Source organism: Leucopleurus acutus (assembly GCF_964270905.1).
Source record: "Leucopleurus acutus genome assembly, chromosome: 13".
Classification (NCBI taxonomy): Eukaryota; Metazoa; Chordata; class Mammalia; order Artiodactyla; family Delphinidae; genus Leucopleurus; species Leucopleurus acutus.
Window position 1 is genome coordinate 64,667,625 of NC_139155.1, and position 18,391 is coordinate 64,686,015.

The following is an 18,391-nucleotide window of genomic DNA, read 5'->3' on the forward strand; positions in this document are numbered from 1 at the left end:
TTTCCTCTTCACTCATTCTCTCACATGTGTACAGGAGATTTTTCTAGAGGTTACATGACATTACAGGATATTATACGTGAAATGTGACAACAGTGAACCGTGCTTCCCTAACGCTCAGTGTTACAGAATTACACATGGGTGTCGGTGTCAGGAAGAGCAATGGATGCCATGGTTTCAGATTTCACGTGGCAATTAGCCTTTCCTCTGCTGGGTTTTGGTGTGGTATCAATGATGAGCCAAGAGTAGCTGAAAAGACTACTAACGCTCTCTTTCCGAGCTTCGAGCGAAGACTCTTCACTAACTCTTTGCTAACTTCACCAAAACAACATATTTGACAGACTGAATGCAGAACCAGGTGAGAATCCAGCAGTGTTCAAATCAAGCCAGACGCTGAACAGATTTGCAAAGATGAGAACACCACTCTTCTCACTAAAATGTTTTTGTTGTGGAAAATAAACATTTTTAAAATGAGAACTATCTAACTTTTTAACATTTATTTTAAAATAAATTTAAAAATTAATAAATACTTTAAAAAGTTTCAGTTTGGGGGCTCCAAACTGGTGGCTCAGCAGTTAAGAATCCGCCTGCCAATGCAGGGTACATGGGTTCGAGCCCTGGTCTGGGAAGCTGCAACTACTGAGCCCATGTGCCCTAGAGCCTGTTCTCCACAACAAGAGAAGCCACTGCAATGAGAATCCCGTGCACCACAATGAAGAGTAGCCCCTGATCGCCACTAAAGAAAGCCTGCAACAGACCCAACGCAGTCAAAAAAAAAGAAAAGTTTCAGTTTTAATTTCTATATAGTAAATATTGATAAATAAAACCCACATAAACAAAACCTGCTTGGGGTCTTGGATAAATTTTTAGACATTCAGGCACTGAAGGAGTCTTGAGAACGGAATGTTTGAGAACCCCTGCCTTTTCTTTTCTTGCAATGTTTCTGCGAATTGAAAATTCTATCAAAACGAAATGTTACAAATACACACACACAGAGCGCTCTAGCTGGCCAAAGCTGGGAAAATGAGTATATTAAAAAAAAAGATAATGGACAGCAAACAAACAAAAAACCCCCACAGCCACCATGAGTCCACAATCATGTTTTCAAAACAAAGACAGGGGTCAGAGGAAGAGAAAGAGAAAAGGGGGAAACCTCTTCTTCACAGATGAATGCCAACTCATCGATGTAAAAGAAACAATCAATTTAGAAAATCACCTTTTGCAATGGAGACAATGGTCCTCAAGGGCGCACCCCTGGGGGAGAGGCTGCCAGGAAACAGAGGGGCCACACACATGGCTTCCAAGACTCTGTGGGGTTTGTGCCCGAAAAGTGTGACCTAAACCTAATCAGGAGGAGCCAGTCCCAAGAATTCAGAAAGAGACCCGCTGGGCACAACACCACCTCTGTGCTCTGCCAAGTATTCTGTGTCATGGAGAAGCCAGGAAGGCAGGAGGACTGTCCCAGATGGGGGAGACACACACAACTGGGATGGCACTGAATGAGTGCCGGCCGTCACAGGCACTCGCATGGTACCGCGGCTGTGGGGAAGCACACCACCTTTTCGGGAGTATTAGTGAACTCCTAGCATCAGTCGAGGTGTGCAGTGCTGGTTTATGTTGGTGAAGTGTCAGAGGGTTTGACACAAGGGAAGAGAGAGAAGAGACGGGAGAGAGAGGGAGGCAGAGGATGTCAACAGCTGGTGCTGTAAGGGGAATATGGGTGTTCACTGGACTCTCTTCTGTGGGTGTGAAAATGTTCTAAATCAATAAAAAAGAAAATCCTGAATACATTGCTAGAAGTAACATTCTCAGGCTAGAGGTGCTATAAATAAAAAAAGGATTCAAACTCAGTTTTGACTATAGTTAACTCTGCAAAAACAGAGGCCACCCTCCTGGCTACTTCCCCCTGGAGGGTGGCCAAGAAGTGAAGACAGGGGAGCGGCTCAAATGGGGACGGATGCTGTAAGACCACAAGGCCCCAGGACGCAAAGGACAGCTTTCCTTCTAGGTGGCAGGCACTGCTGCACACATGGGCACCTCTGGCGTGGACAGGCTGTCACGTGGCCCATCTATCCACAGCAAGAACCCGTTGTGTGGGATTGTTGTACAGAATTATGAGAGAATCAACACAACATTTTCTCCTTTGAAACATCTGTTACACCAAATCCTTCTTTACAACGGAATTTATTTTAATGAAATTTTATTTCCATAGCTAAACTAAACACAGGTATGATATCAAGAATAACTAACTGCTTTAAACAAATTCCGTTTCCTCACAAAAGCAACCTACATCCCAAGCCCTTTGACTCGTAAAGGATGGAGGAAGAGAATGCAGCCTATGGGCTAATTACACCTGTTCTTTTCATTCCCAAGAAGCCTCTCAGGATGATTTCTGGTTCCTACACCTGAACACGGGGTCCAAAGTTTGTGTTTATAGTTTTCTTTCTTTCTTTTTTTTTTTTTTGGTTGCACTGGGTCTTAGTTGAGGCAGGCGGGCTCCTTAGTTGGGACTTGCCTGCTCCTTAGTTGTGGCTTGCCTGCTCCTTAGTTGTGGCATGCAAACTCTTAGTTGCGGCATGCATGAGGGATCTAGTTCCTGGACCAGGGATCAAACCCAGGCCCCCTGCATTGGGAGTGTGGAGTCTTAACCACTGAGCCACCAGGGAAGTCCCTATTTTTATAGCTTTTCTTCATGTATATTAATGTTACATTATGGAAGATAGAACTGAGATCAAGAATCTGTCTTGAGATATGAGATACAGGATTAGATATTAGATGTCAGGTGCACTTAACTTCTCAAATGTGACACCTTATTCAAATACTATTTTCAAATGATATATTAAAAATACTGAAACTCCAGGACCTCCCTGGTGGTCCAGTGGTTAAGACTCTGTGCTGTCAATGCAGGGGGCACGGGTTTGACCCCTGGTCAGGGAACTAACATTCCATATGCCGTGTGGCATGCCCAAAAGATAAAACAAATAAAAAACAGAACTGAATCCCCACAGCAGCCCTCACTGTTTGCCACTGTTGCTCATATACCTAACAAGGATGTTGTACTTCACTTTCTCTTGCTTTTATAAGTTTTTCAATCATTCCTTATGACCCAGACAAAGACCTTGTTAGAAGTGTGCTTTTGATCCAGATGCAGGGACTACCATTTGGAAGCAGGACCATCACATAATTTTGAAAGAATTATAGCAGCTCCAATTTTTTCCACACCAATGTTTTCTTCCAATTATACTATAATTTTGCTAAAGAGGCATTCTTCATTATCAGGTACGTCTGACCTTTACAGAAAAGCTCTGGTCCACATTCACAGAAACACACACCGTATACAGAGCTCATCTCTGACACAGTGCCAGCCTGACCCTGGCAGTGGCAGCCACAGGAGTGAAAGCTGCCCCAGGTAGGACTGCAGGAGAGCTGACCAGGGGGTGGGACACAGAACATTCATTGTACCAGTGACTAGGGAGGCGGGCCCTCCAACTCTGTAACACATCAGCACTACCCCAGCCAAGGGCCCAGAAGTTCAGTGTTGAATGGGAGACAAAGACATACCTTGGTTCTGACCAGACAGGCTAGGCCTCAACCCAGGCTGAAAGAGACTTACTGAGTGGGAGGCTTACTGCAACTCACGTCCAAAGTTCTTTTGCCTCTTGGTTTTCTTTTTATGCAAACTTGGTCCTTACCTTGGAATTCAACATAATTTCCGGAGCCCTGTACCAACGTGTGGCAACGTACTCCGTCAGGAACCCTGTGTGATCATGGTCCGGATCTGCAACACGGGCCAAGCCAAAGTCACAGATCTAAGAGAGAAAATAACAGGACACGTTCTTAGAGATTCTAGCCAATTTAACATCAAAACATCATAAACACAAAAAAGACAACAGCAGTAATGATGACAAGTAACTGCTACCATTCCTATGTGGCAGATGCTTCTTGGAATTCTACACACTCACTCTTACCTAATCCTCACCACAATCTGAAAGGCAGCTGCCGCGCATCAGACAGGAACAGGCTGGAGGAGCCTTGAACAGAACACATCTTCAGAGGATAGTATCCTCACCTCTCATTATCTGCTTATCCCACAGCAACCTTGCTTAGGCCACTTGACAAAAACTGTTCTGCTCAGAAAATAAGGCTACCCACTAGAGACTAGGAGACCAGACCTCTGCTGCTGACGCTTGGGGGTGATCACCATGGGATCAGCTCCTCTCCCCGCAGACCTGACCTCCTGCTGGTCCTCCACTTGCTCTTCCTACCTCCTTCCCCCTCCACGTAGCCAAACCCACTCCCAAACCTTTAAAAGATATTTCACATATTGAAGATGAATCTTTTTTAAAAAAACAAACACCCAGCTTCTAATTTCTCCTGACTCACAAAAGTACTTGCTGGCCTTTCACCATTCAATGCTTTGGTGCTACTCCAGCTCCAATGTATAAGGAAAGTAACTATAACATATTTAATCTCGTACAATTGCAGGATATTTTAATTCCTAGCTCCTGGGGAACTAACCTGAGAAAGAGAGAGAGATGTTAACAAAGACAGGCCAGAGTCTAGCAGAAGGCAGCCTGGAAGACAGAGATCACTTTGGGGGCTTATTGCTTTAATTCACCTAAGAAGTGAAAAGGGTCTGAGCTCAGGCCATAAAAATAGGATAAGGAGGAAGGGACACACCTCAGAGATACTCATGAGACGTAAATGGACATCAACCTCTGCTCAGATATCCCATAGTTGAAGTTCTCGACAATTCAGAAAGATTCTGAATGCTCCCATCCACTTCACCAGTGTCTCCCTCTAGCCTTGGACACTGGCATCCCCATGTGGCACCTCTGACCCCACAGGCCCTGCTGCTTGCTTCGACCGCAGCATTCAAGAGAAGTGACGTATCTGTGTTGCCCAATTTCTGTCTTTTGACATACTGTCACTGCATCTTCAAAAGGAGCCAATGCCACATTTGCTTCCCCAGTTGCTCTTCCACAGGCTACGCTCTAAGCGCACCCTAACAGAGCTGCATGGTGAGGCTGTCTGGACCCTCTTGCAGCTGACAGTCCCCTCTTGGCCTTCATCACCACCCCGTGCCCCCCAGCACCAGCCTCACCTCTCGAGCCGGCCAGCTTGCTGATGCCGTCGCACCCTCGACAGTCCCGGGCCCGTCAGAGGATCGGGCTGATGGAGGGCCATAAGTTTTACAGGGGGACCGTGGTAAGCTCTAACCTTAGCTTGACTGATCTTGAGGCTTTCGACATACCTGCACCCTATTTGTTTCCTTAGAGCCTATTCTACCAAGTCCCATGAAACAAACTGCAGGAATACTCAGTTCACTAGCAGTACAATCCCTGCAGGCGTGATTCCAGCTCAGGAAGCAAGAGAGGAGCGATTTCTCCTTACATGCAAAGGTGGGTCCTCTAAGCCATCCAGAAGTCACCATTTGCCACGCTGGACTACAACCAATTCACGTCAATTCCCTGTGGCTTCAACTTTCAATACAGCCCACAGTTTCTCTTTTTTCAGGGCTAACACCTCATCCTCTGATTCAAGTTCAATCAAAGCTCAGCACTTGGTCTGCCTTCTGCATGTAAATGGACACTTGAAGCCATATTCTGAGTCAGGTGCTCAGAGGAGAAATACTGCATCTCAGCAGCAGAGTAAATGCACCGCAAGCCCCTAACCAGGATTCCCAGATCTTTCACTGCCCTCTACTACACTCAGCCCCACACAGCGTGGATGGGTCCAGACTTCATCCACAGCTTTTTGTGGGTCAGTGGAACCACAAAACAAATCCCAGATTAAAAAAAAAACAGCATACAGGAAATTCCCAGCTCAGTGAGGCCAAGTACCGAGGCTGACGTCTCCACACACCTCTGGGAGCGTGGACAAAGTAACAGAAGCCGCACTTTGGGAGGCTTGATGAGATTCTTAAACATCTACAAAGACAGGATAAGTGGTGTGAGCAACTTTAAACACAGCTGTGGCAGACTGGATTTTTCTAAAGAGGATCATCAATACAACCCTTACCCACGCTCCTGTTTCAAGATCTTTGGCTGAATTTTTATCAAGAGGGCAGGATCTATCTTCCCTTCTCTTGAATCTGGCCAAACCTTTGTAACTGCCTAAACCAACAGAATATAGTGGAAGTGATGCTGTGAGACTTCCGAGGCAAAATCATAAAATGCAATGTGGCTTCTACCTGGCTCTCTCCACTGGGGTACTTGGAACCCTCTGCCCACGTTGTGAGGACACCAGGCCACGTGGGCTACACGTGGCCGTTCCTTGGCATCAACCGCCAGGCCCTGTGGGAGATGACTTGAGGCTCCACCCACATATCTTCTAGCTGAGGCCCAGAGGCTGGAGCAGAGACCAGTCACTGCCCACCACTGCACCCTGACTGAACTCCTCACCTGCAGAAACTATGAGCTCAAACATGATTCTTGTTATTTAAGCCCACTACGTTTTTTTTTTTTAATAACAGATTTTCTTTTTCTAGGGCCATTTTGGGTTCACAGCAGTATTCAGCAGAAAGTACAAAGAGTTCCCCATGTACACCTGCCTCCCCCGCCAGGCAGAGCCTCCCCTACTATCAACATCCTGCACCAGAGCGGGACGTCTGTTACAGTCGAGGAACCTACACTGACACATCATTATCACCTGAAGTCCACAGTTTACCTTCAGGTTCACTCGTGGTGTTGTACATTCTATGAGTTTTGACAAGTGTGTAATGACATGTATCCACCAGTACACTGTCATACAGAAATAGTTTCACCGCCCAAAAAACCCTCTGTGTTCTGCCTTCACTTGGTCTTTTTATCCTCAATTTCTTCTTCTTTGGAAGGCCACTACATTTTGAGGTGATTGTTATAGAGCAAGACACAGCTAACACAGTGGTGCCGGACAGCGTGCGTATTAAGACGGAGCAGCCCTCTCTGAGGAGGACCCACGTGCAGTGACACTGGAACACTGAAGAGATGCCAGCCACAGGAAGACCTTGGGAAACCAGAGCAACTGCCTGGGGGTGTGTGAGGGAAGGGTGGCCCCACAGCTGAAACCTCCCCAAGTGGCTCTTCAACTGGCTGCCCCTCCAACATCTCAACTGAAAGGGCCTTAGTCTGTCTGGAATTAGGGAGACTCACTTTACCTGACTGCAATCTGATTCCTCCTTGAAATTCCTGCCTGAGTGTTATTTCTGAAACATAGATCACCTTTCTGGCTCAAAAATCTTTTAACCAATCCCCTCTGCCTAGTAAATAAAGCCCAAATTCTTTAAGCAAAGACCCTCCACACACTGTCTGCTCGGGTGTCTCCCACCACCATCTATCTCTGTGCCACATCTGCTCCTACCAACAGTTCCATGCCCTTCCTGACTCCGTGATGCCCTCTCAGTTGAGGACCTGATGCTCACCATTGCCTGACCCTAAATACCAGCATGAAAGTGACCTCTTGTGAGAGGTTTCCCAGGAACCAACACCAATCCCACGAACAGCTCACTTTTCTGAACTCTGGTAATACTTTGCTTGACATGTATTATATGTAAGCACATACCCACAATCCATGACAGTTAGCTGGATATATGCCCATCCCCACAGCTGGAATATAAGTCCCTAGAAAAAGGCAATACTCAACTAACTTTTTATCCCTAAGTGGAGTGGGCTCTCAACATCAGGTGAATAAATGCCTTATTTCAAATGTTTATAGAAAGCATAGCAACTCAGGTGGATTAACTGGCAAGAGACTCTAGTACTAACCACTTCTCACAGTATCTGAACTACTGATTATCTCTTAAAAGTAAAAACCAGGGTACAGCATTACCATTAATGTAAAATCTTACATTAATACTTAATAATGTTTAAAAAAAACCTGCCATTGTTCAGAGTGGCAAGATGAAGAAGGAAAAGTTTTCGAGTTATTTTATTTTTTGCGGTACACGGGCCTCTCACTGTGGTGGCCTCTCCCGTTGCGGAGCACAGGCTCCAGATGCGCAGGCTCAGTGGCCACAGCTCACGGGCCCAGCCGTTCCGCGGCATGTGGGATCTTCCCAGACCGGGGCACGAACTCATGTCCCCTGCATCAGCAGGCAGACTCTCAACCACTGTGCCACCAGGGAAGCCCAAGTTTTAGAATTAGCAGCATTCCTTCTCCATGCGGAACGCTGCAGTACAGCTCCTTCTTTAAACAAGAACTAAAGCGGCAGTCGCTCCTCCTGTCTGGAAGCCATCAGAAGGGGTCCTGTGGCCTGAGGGTCACTGTGGGCTGGGAGGAACCGCAGCAGCCCGGTGGGCTTGAGAGAGGGCTTCAGATCAGGACACGGTCTAGGTGTGAGGTGAACAGGGAGTCCACATGGGGAGGTGGTGGCAGCCCACCCAGGGGACTGGAGTCTGAGCAGAGGGTCCAGGGATTATATGGCACAAATCAATTACGTCACTGGAGGCTGCAAAATGGCGACTTCTCTAATTTTATTATTCCTTGTGCATTTATTAGCTGGCATTTATTTTAAGGAAGAGCCATCATTCATCAACTGGGGCTATTTTCTTACCCTGATGCCCAGATCTCACTAGAAAAACAGGGAAAATGTTTAATCCTTTTTTCCCTTTAGTTACCAATTTTCAGAATAGTGAGCTAGTATAAGGAGGATCGTGTTTCATTACTTGTATCCTCCACTCCTAGTATAAGGCACAGAACCAGCAGGTTCTCAAAATTTTTGATTATAATTTAAAAAATAAAGAGGGTGATGTAGGGTTTAGACCTCTACAAGATTGCACAACTTGGGAATCCCCTGGTGGTCCAGTGCCTAAGACTCCACGCACCCAATGCAGGGGGCCTGGGTTCGATCCCTGGTCCAGGAACTAGATCCCACATGCTGCAACTAAAGATCCTGCACACGACAAAGATCTCGTGTGCTGCAACTAAGACCTGGCGCAGCCAAATAAATAAATATTAAAAAAAAAAAAAGATTTCACAACTCCACTCATGGTCATCAATGGAAAGCTCATGGGATTCTTTAAAGTTCCTTTAACACTACAACACTGAAAGTTAATACAGCATTAACCAAAAAACTGTCAAGGCTTCAAAATAAAAAAGTAATAAAATTCATTACAATTCCATAAGAAGGAAGGTAGACAACCAGGATACAGTACAAGAAATATAAAATGACCTATCACTCCTACTTGGCTACTTTTTGGGTTGAGCAAATTCAAATTCTCATAAAACAAAAGCCAGCCCCAAAGACGTTTCATTTTGTACCTTTCAAAGTCCTCCTTCCCATGCACACCCAGAACCACATGTGCTGTGAGCCTAGCAGCCTGGAACTCCTCCTGGGGCTGCTGGGGGCTCAGTACGCAAACAGCGAGGACACGGACTGCTGGAGACCACACTCCCCTGGCAGTTTCATTAAAAATATGTGAGCAGAATCTCGAAATAGGGTCTACAGCCCTTGCTTTTCTGCGGCCCTCAGAAATAAAGAGGAAGCCTACAAGGAGAGGGTCTCAGGAGGGCCCTGAGAGGCTGGTGTCTGCTGGGTCTCTGGGCTTCAGGTAACAAGTACAAAGCATGTTTATAGAGCCAAAAACTAAAGGTCTAAGACACTGAGAAGAGTTGATATCCTGAGGGCTCAAGACTAGAAAATACTTAGTAACACAGAAGCTAATGGAAAATGTGACATCATTACCTACTTGAAAATTCAAAAAGGACCAAATAACAAGTCAGTAAGGCCACTGGTCACAAACTTTCTAGGTACAGGGCTCGTGGGACAGCATCACGGTCACCGCAAGGTCTGAGGATGTGATGGGCATTCAGTGAGTCCAGAGCTCCACCCTCCCATGTGCACGTGCCCTGGCTGTTGGACACGCTCCCACGGCAAATTGGTGACTCGGTGACATACCACACTCATCTCTGGAATAAGAGTCTCTCCTGAATATTCATGCCCATGTGGATGATGTACACCCCACATGGACATTTTGAAATGTGGGTGAATTTCACTGCTGTAAATATCTAAAACATCCTATTGTGTTTCTGAGTGTGTGTTAAAATTGCGTTTTGAAAACAATGCCTGGATTGTGCAGACGGCCAACAAGACATATATATCAGTGTGGGTGTCCATTTTGGTGAGCAGTGAATAAAATGGCCCGAGGTAAAGACAAGTCCACAAACAGTGAAGAGACAACAGACAAAGTAGTCTAGTTCTGTGCTTCTTCTTAAGGACGAGCATTTTCAAGTCAAAGTAGAAGTCATCTTTTCCCAGAAATATTACATACTTAAAATATTAACAATGGCTCTCCAAAAACAAACAAAAGCAATCTGCCATAAAAGGACTGTGATAAGAAACAGAAAGAAAAAAAAGCACTAGGAGACATAAAAATATTCACTGTAATTTTTTTTCATGTGCTTCAAGAAATTCTTTCATAATTGAGATTTTATTGGCTGTTTTGAGGATCAGTACACAGACATTTCAATTTGTACACAATTCTCAACATATGTACCAAAAACCTAAAAGAGCATGTAGTTGTGATTCTTTTCTGAACAGTTATTCCAGTGACTTTCCAGCTTAAAATTTGGGGGCAAATTTTCCTTCAAAGGATATCAAGTACCAATATCTTCAAATATTGATATGCTGTTACATCGTAAGTCCCACTAATTCACAATTTAATGACATATACACTACATACTCAAATTGTCAATCGTCACAGCACATTAACAGTTACTAGAAGAACTGGACTACCATGACCAAAGATGTTACAGAGTGCACAAAATTCTGCCCAGGAGAGCCAAGATCAAGGGGTGAGTGGTTTGCTTTAGGAAACAATTCTACCAAAAACAATGTGGGAAGAGAAGTAATTTAAAGTGTTTAAGACATTAAATGGACAACTGACTCCAAACTGCCATTTAGTATGCTTTGTATTATAGGATATAAAAGCTACCCTCCATCTGTGGAATGTTAAGCTGACACCCAAGACAATCAAAGCCTCCCATATTTAATATCCCACTATTTTCTGGTTGTACCAAAAAATAAACAACCAGCAAATGATCTCACCTCTGAAAAAAAAGCATTTACACTTAAAAAATGGGATGAGGTGGGATTCCTTCCTTTTTAAAAATGTTTCTAGAGCTACTAAAAAACTTGCATTTACAGAATAGTTGATAAAAATATTCCTCTGGATTGTACAAGAAGGGAAACGGACCACTGATAGGACCAGGTGTGTGATATTAATCAGACTTGGCTTCTTTCTCTCCTGCTTCATCAGAAGCTGGGCTCTCCTCATTTTTAGTTTCTCCATTTTCTGCAGGTAAGTCTTCTTTAGTCTCTTGGTTAGCCACTTCAGGCTGTTTTCCCTTCGCTCCCCTTTTCCCTTTACTTTGCACTTTTTTGTCAGAAGATTTATCCTTTCCTGCCGCCTTTTTTGGCTTCGTTTCCACTTTTGCAGGAGCCAGTTTAGCTGACAACCTCGCCGATCTCCTCTTGGGCTCCTCCTTCGCCGCCCCCTCGGCGGAGGTGACCTTCCTCTTGGGCATAGTGGTGGTGGGGCGGGCGCGTGCCGGGTGCCTGGGGGCCGCGGCGCGCCGAGCGCCTTCACGAAGCTGGGCTGCCTGGCCGCTCTTCACTGTAATTTTTCAAGAAAATCACTAAGAGCCGACAAAGTACGGCCATTCCTTGTTTGCCAACCTGGCTCTCATTTGCACAGATCCATGCACAGGGATCTGGCTACACCCTATGTAGGAAGTACATGAATTTAACTCAGAAGGATCCTAAGAGGTGACAGAGTCCAACCGAGTCATATCTGATGCAGGAAGCTGTCCTCCACAACGTCTCACAGGACATCTGCCATCCTGCTTTAAACACCCAACGACAGCGGATAAGATGACTGCCTGATGACAGGACCCACTGCCTTTTTAGATAGTTCCAGAAGGCTCTTCATGATCAACACTTCAGTGATCACCAAAGCTGCAGCCACACAGCGCAGGCCTCAGTGTTGGTGCACTCGTCCCTTACTTCTTATTCTTACTATATTTCTGTTGTTCCTTCTGCCTGCTCCCAACACAGCCACTCGCCCACTGCAAGCCTGACATGCTGAGAGGGACAGCACGACAATCTTCCTTCCTGATGCCTCACAGCTTGGCCAGAACCAACTCACCTCTCTCCTTTGTGTGTGTTACAGCAGACAGTACTGCAATCATCTATTGCTTATCAGACCCCGGACCTATCAGTTTTCAGACTGCAGGGACAGACACTCACCTCCCTTGCCAGGTATACCTTACACAGCTTCCCATAGGAACGTCTGTGGAAGTGAGGTCCACAAAATGATCACTGCTATTCATCTATATGTACTTTTCAAACAAATTTATTGAGATATAATTCACATACTACACAATTCTCCCGTTTAAAGTGTGCAGTTCAATGGTTTTTGGTATTATATCACAGAGCTATATGACCAATACCACTATCCAAGTTTAGAACATTTTTATAACCTCAAAAAGAAACCTTGTGCCCATCAGCAGTCTCTCCCAATGCCTCTCCAATCCCACCAGTCCACAGCAACTGCTCATCTACCTTCCATCTCTACAGACACATCTATTCTACAATACGTGATCTTTTATGACTGGTTTCTTTCCCTCACATACTTAATAATGTCTGCAAGATGCATCCACATTGGGCTTCCCTGTTGGCACAGTTGTTAAGAATCCACCTGCCAATGCAGGGAAAATGGGTTCGAGCCTTGGTCCGGGAAGATCCCACATGCCGTGGAGCTACTAAGCCCGTGTGCCACAACTACTGAGCCTGCGCTGTAGAGCCCACGAGCCACAACGACTAAGCCCATGTGCCACAACTACTGAAGCCTGTGTGCCTAGAGCCCATGCGTGCTCCACAACAAGAGAAGCCACCACAATGAGAAGCCCGCGCACCACAACAAAGAGTCGCCCCCACTAGCCGCAACTAGAGAAAGCCCACATGCAGCAATGAAGACCCAATGCAGCCAAAAATAAAACATAAATAACTCATTAAAATCCTTTAAAAATAAAAGATGCATCCATATTGTAGCACATATCAGTACTTCATTCCTTTTTATTACACTGTATGGATCCACCACATTCTATTTATCCATCGTCATTTGGACATCTGAATTATTTCCGCCTTTGGGCTATTACGCCACTATGAATACTTCTATATCTGTCTGTGTGCGGATGCATGTTTTCATTCCACTCAGGTATACACCTGGGGCCGAATTCTTTTTTTTTTTTTTTTTTTTTTTCTGTACGCGGGCCTCTCACTGTTGTGTTCTCTCCCGTTGCGGAGCACAGGCTCCGGACGTGCAGGCTCAGCGGCCATGGCTCACGGGCCCAGCCGCTCCGCGGCATGTGGGATCTTCCCAGACCGGGGCACGAACCCGCGTCCCCTGCATTGGCAGGCGGACTCTCAACCACTGCGCCACCAGGGAAGCCCTGGGGCCGAATTCTTGCTGACACTTATCATCTGATTATATCATCGTAGTGTGTGTGAAGTGGTATCTCACTGTGGTTTTGATTTGCATTTCCCCACTGACTAATGATGTCAAGCATCTTTTCATGTACTTATTGGTTGTTTGTATACCTTCTTTAGATCCTTGGTCTTTTCAGATTCTTTGCCCACTTTTAAATTGTGCCATTTATCTTTTAGTTGTTAAGCTGTAAGAGTTTTTCATATATTCTAGTTATAAATCTCTTATCACATATATGATTTACAAATATTTTCTCTCATTCTGGGGGTTGTCTTTTCACTCTCTTGATGATTTACTTTGTAGTGCATGCTTCTCATCTTGATGAAATTTTTTTTTTTTTGGCTATGCCACGCCACGCCACGCCACGCAGCTTACAGGATCTCAGTTCCCGACCAGGGATTGAACTCAGGCCACAGCAGTGAAAGCACTGAGTCCTAACCACTAGGCCACCAGGGAACTCCCTGAAATCCATTATAAAAAAAAAATGTTGTTGCTTGTGTTTTTGGTGTCATGTCTAAGAAGTCTGCCTAACACAAGTTTGCAAGAATTTACTCCTGTGTTTTTTGTGGTTTTTTTTGCGGTACGCGGGCCTCTCACCGCTGTGGCATCTCCTGCCGTGGAGCACAGGCTCCGGATGCGCAGGCCCAGCGGCCATGGCCCACAGGCCCAGCCGCTCCGCAGCACGTGGGGTCCTCCCGGACCGGGGAACGAACCCACATCCCCTGCATCGGCAGGCGGACCCCCAACCACTGCGCCACCAGGGAAGCCCCTACTCCTGTGTTTTTTAAGTGCATTCTAGTTTCAGCCTTTAAACTTAGATCTCTAATCCATTTTGAGTTAATTTTTGTACATAGTACAGGCAGGGAGGGGCCCAAACTCATTTTTTTTTGCATGTGGTTATCCAATTGTCCCAGCACCATTTGGTGAAGACTATTCTTTCCCCAGTGAATGATCCTGGCACTCTTGTCAAAAATCAGTTGATCATAAACATATGGGTTGGGGCTTCCCTGGTGGCGCAGTGGTTAAGAATCCGCCTGCCAATGCAGAGGACACAAGTTTGAGCCCTGGTCTGGGAAGATCCCACATGCTGCGAAGCAACTAAGCCTGTGTGCTACAACTACTCAGCCTGTGCTCTAGAGCCCTCAAGCCACAACTACGGAGCACGCATGCCACAACTACTGAAGCCCGTGCACCTAGAGCCTGTGCTCCGCAACAAGACAAGCCACTGCAATGAGAAGCCTGTGCACCGCAATGAAGAGCAGCTCCCACTTGCCACAACTACAGAAAGCCTGTACGCAGCAACAAAGACCAAACGCAGGGCTTCCCTCGTGGCACAGTGGTTGAGAGTCCGCCTGCCGATGCAGGGGACATGGGTTCGTGCCCCGGTCCGGGAAGATCCCACATGCCGCGGAGCGGCTGGGCCCTTGAGCCATGGCCGCTGAGCCTGCGTGCCCGGAGCCTGTGCTCCGCAACGGGAGAGGCCACAATGGTGAGAGGCCCGCATATTGGGAAAAAAAAAAAAGACCAAATGCAGCTGAAAATAAATAAATGAATGAATGAAAAAACATAAACATACGGGTTTATTTATTGACTCAATTCTACTCCAGTGAGCTATATGCCTACTCCTAGCCAGTATCACAATGTCTTGATTACTATAGTTTTGTAATAAGTTTTAAAATCAGGAAGTGTGAGTCCTCTAACTTTGCTCTTTCATAAGATTGTTTTGGCTATTCTGGGTCTCTTGAATTTCTATATGCATTTCAGGATCAGCCTGCCCATTTCTGCAAAAAAAGCCACCTGGGACTCTGATACGGACTGCATTAAACCTGTAGATCAAACTGGGAAGTACTGCCATCTTAACAATATTAAGCCTTCCAATCCATGAACATGGGATGTCATTTCATTCATCTAGGTCTTAAATTCACATGCATTTTTACTAGACTGAATCCACATTCCCTTCATCATACCGGAGACAGCTGTAGACCTCCCTCCTTATTTAGCTCTGCCACGTATTAAAATAGAAATATATATAAATGCTGCCTTTTTTTTTTTTTTTTTTTTTGCAGTACGAGGGCCTCTCACTGTTGTGGCCTCTCCCATTGCGGAGCACAGGCTCCGGACGTGCAGGCTCAGCGGCCATGGCTCATGGGCCTAGCCACTCTGCGGCATGTGGGATCTTCCCGGACTGGGGCACGAATCCGTGTCCCCTGTATTGGCAGGTGGACTCTCGACCACTGCGCCACCAGGGAAGCCCAATGCTGTCCATTTTTAAGAGAACTCTAAGGACTATAAAGGATCTAGGGTTTTCCTATTTATTGGGAATGCATTATTTAGGAATCGAAATCATTAAGGTCAACTTTTCTGCTGTTTTCTGTTTACTGTATAAAATTTATCGAAGAAAAAGGTGACCAATGAAATAGATCTTTTAATGTACACATAATCCTATTTACATATATAAGTTAAAAAGTACATGTGTATGTAAGAGCATAGAAAAAACTCTGGATGAAAATACACCAATTTGTTATAGTGGTTACCTCTGGAGAAGGAGGAGCAATGGGATGGAGAAGAAAAATAGAACTAGCACCCTTTCCTTGCATTTTTTTTTGCCATAAATGTTTTCATGTATTTCTGGTGTAATTTAAAATCTGAATAACAATAAATATAAACATGCCCCAGTAACATGAGTTTTTCAACAGATATCACCCTAAGAGTAAATAACCAAGCTGACCTTGAGATCGCAGGTGGTGTTGAGCAGCAGGTTGGAAGGTTTGAGGTCACGGTGCAGCACGTTAGCTGAATGGATATATTTTAACCCTCTGAGGATCTGGTAAAGAAAATAGCAGATATGGTCGTTGCTGAGGTGTTGCGTCTTCAAGAGCTTGTAGAGATCTGTTTCCATGAGGTCCTGTACTATATATCTGTTTGGAAAGGTTAAGGTAACACACCAAAATAGCTGGTCACACTTAGCAAAGCACTGAAAACAAAACGAAGCCAAAGGGTCCATTATTACATCATGAGGCTCGGGAGGGAAATGAGAACCTGAGGAAAACTTGGTACACCTCAACAGAAGGAATCGGAAAGTCGTGAACTCCTTCTTAGGTCCTGTGAGACAGCAGGCACCACGCCTGCCTGATATGCGCAGTGATGCGCTAGCGGAGACCTGACGCAGGTGGTGTGGATGAGTCCTGGTCTCCAAGCTGTCCACCATCAACAGATGCCCTCTGGGGTTGTTGGAAAGGGCTGGGGGAGGGTGGGGGCCAACACCAGGCACTCCCTCCTCTCTGGCCTAGCAACAACTCAAAACGTCACTGTTCTTTTACCTCCCTTCTTGTCCCCCTCCTTCTCGACAAAAATCAACCATAGAACTTTTGGAAACACAGGCCTAGAACACATTTGCTCCTAAACTCAACCCTCAGTCTATTTGCTTCACTCTTCAATTAAGGTTAAGAGTATAAATAAGTATGTAAGACTGTTGGAAGTTGTGCTAGGAAGGGGCCTGTTCTGGTTGAGCTCCTCTTGTTTTCCTGCCTATCCGTGTATCTCAGCATATAAAACTTTAGTTATGGCTAACTTCATTCATTCCCACAGAAAATAAATTATAAAAGCGGCTAGGTTTTAACTTCACCACGATATTATTTCATTAGTGTTTTTGCATTTCTTTTATTCATTTCTGTGTAAATATTACACATCTACAGATTCATGCTAGATGAGACATGGTACAGAATTTGAAGGAAACAGGACTGGAAAACTTGTCATCTGACAGAGATGTGATTTTCAAGGCAAAAGGTAAAGCAGGACAACAGATGGCAGGAGGAGGCATTTCACTTAAAATATCATCAGAACTTAGTGACAGAGCTGTCTAAAAATGGAAAGGCTAAAAAATAAAAATAAAAATAAAAATAAAATAAAAATGGAAAGGCTGCCTGGAGATAGTGAGCTGCCTCTCCCTGGAGGGGCAGAATGCAAAGTGGGCAAACTGGTGGGAACATTGCTGCGGCCAGAACCGGAACCTTCTCCCATCAGGTCCTCCTCAGCACACTTCACACTTGTACCTTTCAAACACAGTCTTTACCCAGGCAGCCTCCTTTACCCAAGCCTTTACCTGCTTAGTCCAGATTTCTAAATGTTTGTCATAGTTAATCACACAACTTCAGAGCTGAGCCAGCCTTGTAGATCATGAGGGCGAGCACGCCAGTTTTAAAAATGAGAAAACTGGACCCAGATGTGAAATGGCGCTAAGATCAGGACAGTCTGGACCTGACCAGGTGCTGTACAGGGCACCCTCTTCCACAGTCGACTGCTCTTTCCTTTTCACCATCATAACAAACCATACCTTGAGTGGCAAACACGTGACTGGAAAAGGTGTTCTCCAAAATTTTCCACTATACACTTAAAGGAAATCTTTACTGAAACTGACAGAAAATATTGGATTTGCCAAAAAGATACTAAAATCAGTTACTGACAAATGAAAAAATGAATCAGAGAAAAAATGTAAATGATGCCAGTATTACAGTAAATGACAAGCAAAGTACAGTTTCCCCTTAAATGTGCTTTATTACTTTTCCTCCACCCCTATAAGTGCAGACACGTCCAGTTACATTACTCAACCAGGTGACGGAGCAGTGGAGCAGCTGCCTGAAAAGGATACACATCTTTCATCTGCTCGATGGTTGGTGCTCGAATAATATCATTGATTCCAATGATGTTCTCATGTCTGAAGCGCAGTAAGATTTTTATCTCCCTCAGGGTTCTCTGGCAGTAGGTCTGGTGCTCAAAAGGGCTGATTTTCTTGATAGCTACTCGAACTTTGTTGACATTATCATAAGCAGAGCTAAAAAAATAAATAAAAAAGGAGGGGAGGAGGGGAGATGGCGTTAAAAACAGTTCTCAGAACAAGGCGGTAAAGTATTAAATGTTTAGCACTCTGG

General features: G+C 45.2%; 2 protein-coding genes across 3 annotated transcripts in view; both read right to left on the reverse strand.

Annotated features, from left to right (window-relative positions):
• Nucleotides 1-18,391, reverse strand: part of MAPK1 (mitogen-activated protein kinase 1) — a 95,688-nt gene that overhangs the window by 23,523 nt on the left and 53,774 nt on the right. For both annotated transcript variants that reach the window (XM_082852835.1, XM_082852836.1), the window contains exons 2-4: nucleotides 18,112-18,294; nucleotides 16,192-16,381; nucleotides 3,690-3,806 (exon numbers count right to left, since the gene is read on the reverse strand). In XM_082852835.1, coding sequence (XP_082708961.1) covers nucleotides 3,690-3,806; nucleotides 16,192-16,381; nucleotides 18,112-18,294 — 490 coding nt within the window. The remainder of the gene's footprint in view (nucleotides 1-3,689; nucleotides 3,807-16,191; nucleotides 16,382-18,111; nucleotides 18,295-18,391) is intronic.
• LOC309970551 (non-histone chromosomal protein HMG-14-like) lies at nucleotides 10,385-11,580 on the reverse strand. Its single transcript, XM_082852991.1, has one exon. The coding sequence runs from the start codon at nucleotides 11,500-11,502 to the stop codon at nucleotides 11,197-11,199; it is 306 nt and encodes a 101-aa protein (XP_082709117.1). The 5' UTR covers nucleotides 11,503-11,580; the 3' UTR covers nucleotides 10,385-11,196.